Source organism: Jaculus jaculus, chromosome 5 (genome assembly GCF_020740685.1).
Source record: "Jaculus jaculus isolate mJacJac1 chromosome 5, mJacJac1.mat.Y.cur, whole genome shotgun sequence".
Classification (NCBI taxonomy): Eukaryota; Metazoa; Chordata; class Mammalia; order Rodentia; family Dipodidae; genus Jaculus; species Jaculus jaculus.
Genome location: NC_059106.1, coordinates 943,107 through 949,106, shown reverse-complemented (window position 1 = coordinate 949,106; position 6,000 = coordinate 943,107). Strand labels below are relative to the sequence as shown.

Genomic DNA, 6,000 nt, shown 5'->3' with positions numbered 1-6,000 from the left:
TGTTTTTCTCCTTCCTCTTATCTAGCTTTTCCAGCTATCTACCTAAACCAAAGTTGCCTAGATCTGTTCACCTGTTTCATTACTGTAAGGTTCTGGAGTGACCAAAACCATGGAGAGCACTCTGAGGCAAAGATGGAACTTTTTATTTGGGGGAAACATGAGCTTCCAGGACTGACTCTTAAGAGTGCAGCAGTCAATTTGGGATTACAGATAGTGGGCTTTATTGAGCTCTTCAGTTGAGAAAGTTGAGGAAGGGAAAAGAAATTTCTTTCTTCTTTACATTAGCCATATGGTGAGATCAAAAATGACTTGATGAGAGACAAGGGGAAAGTAAATTTAGACTTGGAGCCTTGTAAGGCAGGGGAGGGATAATGGCTGGGCAATTTCTTGAGGAATGTGGATGACTTATTTCTCTGTTGCCTTCCTGCTATAACTCCATTTTGTACTGATTTAACATTCCAGCCTTTTGTTAATGATAAGAGAGGAAGGTTAACTTTTTTTTTTTAATGTTGACCATAAGGGTGATGAGTTCTTATTGGGGGAGGGGCTGGATAATGTGGTTGATTGGTGTCTCTTCAGGGCAGGTGATAAGGAGGCAGTTTTATGGTGGCTAGAGTTGGCAGATTGGTGAGATCAACAGTGCCAGTGTAGCATGTTGTTATGACAAATGGAGGAACCTAATTAGCTTGGTTGAGTACTCTAAATTTAGTCTTTTATAACCATTATTATGACCAGATTAACATCAATGAGTTAAAGTTAAGTTTACAATGTGAATACCATAGCATCCTCATACCAGCCAGGGCCATACTCTGATGTAAGCCCTAGGCTAAGTTATTTTACATCTCAAGAATCTCTTATCTCATTAAGTACTTTGTCTTTAGCTTGTTTAAGTTTACTCATAGCTTCTTCTACATACTTTATTCATACCTTCATCTACATAGTTTTACTTTACAATCCATGTAACCATTCTGTAACAATCTTTTTCATCAAACATTTAACATTCAACATTTGAAGCTTTCTCTCTATCTTCTTTAGTCATGTTTGTCTCAACTATTGACAAAAACTTTTATTGTCCTTACCATAAGACTTTTAATATGACTATTTTGGCCCTCAAAAGGCCTTTTGAAATAACTTTTTTAAAGAAAGATTTTTTAAAGATCAGATTTGACTTATTCTATTTACCCAGGATAAACCTAAATTTTGGAACTTTTTAAAAATAAATTTCCTGAAAAAACATTGTTTTTAAAAAATCATGAAAGTAGATTTTAACAGTATTAGAAATTTTAGAATTTTTTTTTACAAATTTAGTATCAAGTACTTTTAAATTTAAACATAAATCTTGAGGCTGCTGTCTGTTAGTAGTTCCATAGGAGCATAGAAAGATAAAGTAAATATAAAACAGTTACAAATTTCTTATAAGAAATCCCCATAGCAACTTGGCATTCATTCATCATCATGCTGGGGCCAGGATCCTGAGATTCCCTGTGCTTGCAGTTCCCTGGCTCTACAGGGCAGGGAAACTAAGAAAGAGCTTCTCCCCCACCCCCTAAATTCCAGGAAGAGTTTTGATCTTCCCTCAGGCTATAAAGAAGCTTTTCAAACCTGTCATTTTACAAATCTTTAAGAGAAGGAAAATCTTGCATTTTTTTGTCTATGATCTCAATTCCTTTTAGTGTTACTTCTGAGGGACACTCAACAGTAAAAATTGGCTATGCCATCTAGTACAGTGGGCTTGGTGGAAAACATCCCCACAATGAAATAACCCTGCTCAGAATAGAAATTATTCTGCAACCTTAAGGTTGCATGTACATATTCACACACACACACACACACACACGCACACACACACACACACACATTCATTTATAGTGCACTTTTCATATAGACTATAGACAGCCATTTCCCCTTCATTCATTCATTCATTTATTCAGAAGTTATGCATTCTCATTTTAAATTTCTATTCTATTTATAACTCTGGAGACTAAAAGCAAACCTTGTTACCAGGCAGGGAAGGTATCAGGAGAGGCTCAGGGAGTTGGAGGAGCCAGAGGAGGTGTTGGGGAGGTCCTCTATGGTGTCAGGGTCAAAAGCAGAGGGTGTGGATGAGTATGGGGGAGGGGTTGAATGACAGCACATTTCTGAGACCTTGGCTAGGACTTGGTGAGAATGGAAGATAGAGCAGACAGAAAAATAGGGTATTGTGGACCATTTGCCTATACATTCTCAGGCCATTTGTACCCATTGTCCAGCTTATGGATGTGGCCAAGCAGAGTTGCAGAGAAAGATAAGATGTCATCCAAGAGTCGTAGAGACTTTTAAGTTCTTAAGGAGACAGGGAAAGAGCAAAACAAGGGTGAGAGAAAAATAAACCAGAGCTTAAACTGGGTTTACACAGAACACCAATATAACCCCCTGGCCCATTAGGGTGAACAGGGCCTGTACCTCACATGTGGGCAGAGGCCGTACAGGTCACAACTATTGGCTATTTAGCCTGTTAGTGGGTGAGAAGGGCAACTGTGCTCCCAATGGTGAAAGCAGCTGGTTGTGGGAGATGAAAGCAATTGGCAGTGGAAGATGAGAGCTCAGGAGGGAGAGGGAAAGGAAGGAGTGAGAGGGGTGTCACAAGATGGTGCAACCAAACCAAAAGGTGCCCATTAGGGTACAGTAGACCAAAGAGCAAGAGACCTGAGGTGTCCAGAGTACATCTTTCTGGAGACCTGGGGTTGGGGCCCTAGAGGCCAAGGGGTGTAGCCTGGCTTGCTGACACAGCTTCCATGAGGAGGGATGAAGTCTGAGACAGGCCAACCCAAGAAAGATGGACACTTACCAAGAAGGAGGGAGGAAAGAACAGTGAGGCCAAATTGTGGTTGGTGTGACAGCCTGTATCAGGCAGAGGTGGTCGGAGAGCCCTTCAGAATGTCAAATGGCAGCTTCGTGGTCTGGTCAGAGAAAGAGGTCTGGCCGCCTAAGAGGACAATCAGAAGCCTTCTTATCCAAGTCAGGCACCACATGTAAGGTTCAGGAGTGACCAAAGACCACAGAGACTACTCTGAGGCAAAGATGGAAGTTTTTATTTCTGGGAGGGGGGCATATGGGGGACACAAGCTGCCAGTACTGACTCTCAAGAGTGGAGCAGTCAACTTGGGGTTACAGATAGTGTGCTTTATAGAGCTCCTCAGTTGGGAGAAGGTGAGGAAGGGAGAATGAATTTCTTTGTTCTTTATATTAGCCATAGGGTGAGACCAGAGTGACCCTATGAGAGAGAAAGGGGCAGTAAGGGATCCTTGTTAGGCAGGGGAGGAATAATGGCTGGACAATTTCTTGAGCAACATGGATGACTCACTTCTCTGTTGCCTTCCAAGTGTAACTCTATTTTATCCTGACCTAACAATAACTACCCTGGTTTCTCTAATACCATCCATTACTCATCCATCATGCATGTTAATCTTAGTTATTAGTTATTTTCTCTTCTATGATTACTGTTGCTACTTTGTACACCCTGAGCACGAATCCCTCATGATATTCAAAGTCCTTTAGATCTGAAGAGATAGCTAAGTTGATAAAATATTTACCTTACAAGCATGAGCATTGAGTTTGATCCCATGTGAAAATGCCAAGCACTATTATCCTAGCACTGGGGAGATTGACACAGCAGGATCCCTGAGGCCTGCTAGCCAACCTTTCTAGCCTAACTGCTGAGCTTCAGGACTTTGAGATATCCTTATTAGCCCCCCCCCCACAAAAAAAGGTGGACAATGTTCCTATGTGTGGGTAGCCCCTCGGCCCGCATGGCCAAGGCCTATGGGGAGAGTACCCCTGGCCAAGCCCTAAAGATGGCGCCTGATGGAAGTTCAGTGCTTGGGACAAACAAGTCCATATTTGGAGGAGTTTGCCATCTCTGCCGCTCATTGGTTTCTGATGCTCGTCTGGAGGGGTTGCGTGGCCTGGAGTGATTGGGAGGAGTGAGTGCACTAATAAGGAATCCCCACCCGAAGCTCGGGGGAGATGAAGCTTGAAGTTGCCTGAATAAACTGCTGTAAGAAGAACTGGTGGTTGTGTCTTCCTTGCTGGTCGAGGCGGACGTGACACCTATGGGATTGCATGTGAGGCTGTCCTCTGGCCACCATATGTATAGGTACACACAAAAACATATATACACATGCACAACACATGTACACGTAAATAAAAGGCCTTTTCAATTTTGGATCTTAATTTATAGTTCAAATCTCATCTCTACCCATTCTTCCCTCCTTTTGTGTTCTTCACAAAACCACACACTTAATCATTGGTCTCTGGACAGGATCACTGAGTGTACTTCATTGTCTTGCTGTTCTCTCTGCCTGGGGTGTCCTTCCTAACTATTTCAAGCCCTTATGTATCCCTAGACTATTCTCATTCTGTTTCCATCTCTTTTTCTCCACAATGAAGAACCAGTTTTCTCATACTTCCTTCATGTTGATGCTGGAATATTCATTACTTACTTTTTTTTTTTTGCTCATTGTAGTGTATGCCAGTTCTTCTCCCAAAGCTGTAAGAGTCTTAAGAAAATTAGCTGAGTAGAAGGGAGAGAATATACCAGACATATCCCAACCTTTTTATTTTAAGTATAAAACTTTGTAATAATGGAATGCCTCTAATGTTGTCACCATAAATTCACATACAATGAAAGTACATTTTCATGATTTCCAAACACTGGTACTTACCAGACTTTCTCCTTTCTTTAAGAAATAGACTGGGCAAGGAGCTGAACAATGGGAAGAATGTTTCTGAAGAGCAATCTGACTGTATGCTGCATCTGCAGGAGCATGAAGAAGCTCTTTCTACTGTTCTCTCTCCTGCTGTCCTATGCAGCTAATTTGGAAGGCCAAAAGGACAATCAGTTCATCTGGAAACCAGGTAGGAATGTTCTGGATGTCCCCTCGTCCAGTTTTCATTGTTGTTAATGAGACTATTCCTTCAATCTTTGTTCTCATTTGTAAATTAGTAAGACATACTCAGAGAATGAAAACAGACCCTTTTACCTTATTTTATAGCTTATATTAAATTTGTATTCTTTCTTAACTGTCACTGCTATTTGTGATACTTGTTATGCTTCAGATTTTCATGTTGTTTTCAATTAAAATTATGATTTTCATAGTTACATCTATTTCTTCTTTGTCAAACATTTCCCCTCTGTTCAGCACATGAGTAGCAAGAATAACACATGAATCAAGTTAATATCTTCAGCTAAAAATGCTTCAAAACAATTCATTATTTTTGTTTCTTTCAAGATTCAAATCATTTACCCATCATCAAATATATTCCAGCTTTGATGCTTCATTTGCAGGTTTAGGAGACGGAAGACTCATCATGAAAACTTTGCTCACCAGTGCTCCCTTCATTGTATTTGGAGATCCCAATCAACATGCATACATACATACATACATGCATACATAATACATATGCACATATATGTTGAGTTCAGTTTGAAGGCTTAGGTATAATTTATTTTCTTTTCTGAATAGTTCCTTAATTTTGTTGTAGAAAAGATTTTTTACATTTAATTCCAAAGACTAATACTTTATAAACTTAAATTATGAACTTTAAACTATTGTCATTTTCCCCATATGGCTCTTCCTATCAGTGATGCTTTCTTTGTTCTGGATTTTACTTTTCTTAGAGTTTCATAATCAGACCATTTAAAATATTTATTACTGTTTTAAGAAAACAATCTTGTAAACATAGATAATTTATACACTTAATATCTTGCAAAGAAAATGGGATATTATAGAAGATCTATTGCCATTGGAGAGATTTCATTTTGGTCTCATCATCTCTAAATTAAATAAACTGCAAACATATTGTCACCATGGAAATATGTATAAATTGATATTTGTAATATTTAAATGACTATGTAAAAATGAAAGTGAATTATTCTTTAAGGCATATTCATTTTAAAAAAATCCCAGTGCATTAGAGGTACAGTTTGGAGAAAATTTAATCGCATTAAAACTTCTATAA

General features: G+C 39.3%; 1 protein-coding gene across 6 annotated transcripts in view; it reads left to right on the top strand.

The window, feature by feature from the left end:
- Window positions 1–4,732: 4,732 nt before the first annotated feature.
- Thsd7b (thrombospondin type 1 domain containing 7B) overlaps window positions 4,733–6,000 on the top strand; it is a 797,324-nt gene continuing 796,056 nt past the window's right edge. For all 6 annotated transcript variants that reach the window (XM_045150956.1, XM_045150957.1, XM_045150953.1 and 3 more), the window contains exon 1: window positions 4,733–4,896. In XM_045150956.1, the coding sequence (XP_045006891.1) occupies window positions 4,752–4,896 (145 nt within the window). In that variant the 5' untranslated portion in view covers window positions 4,733–4,751. The remainder of the gene's footprint in view (window positions 4,897–6,000) is intronic.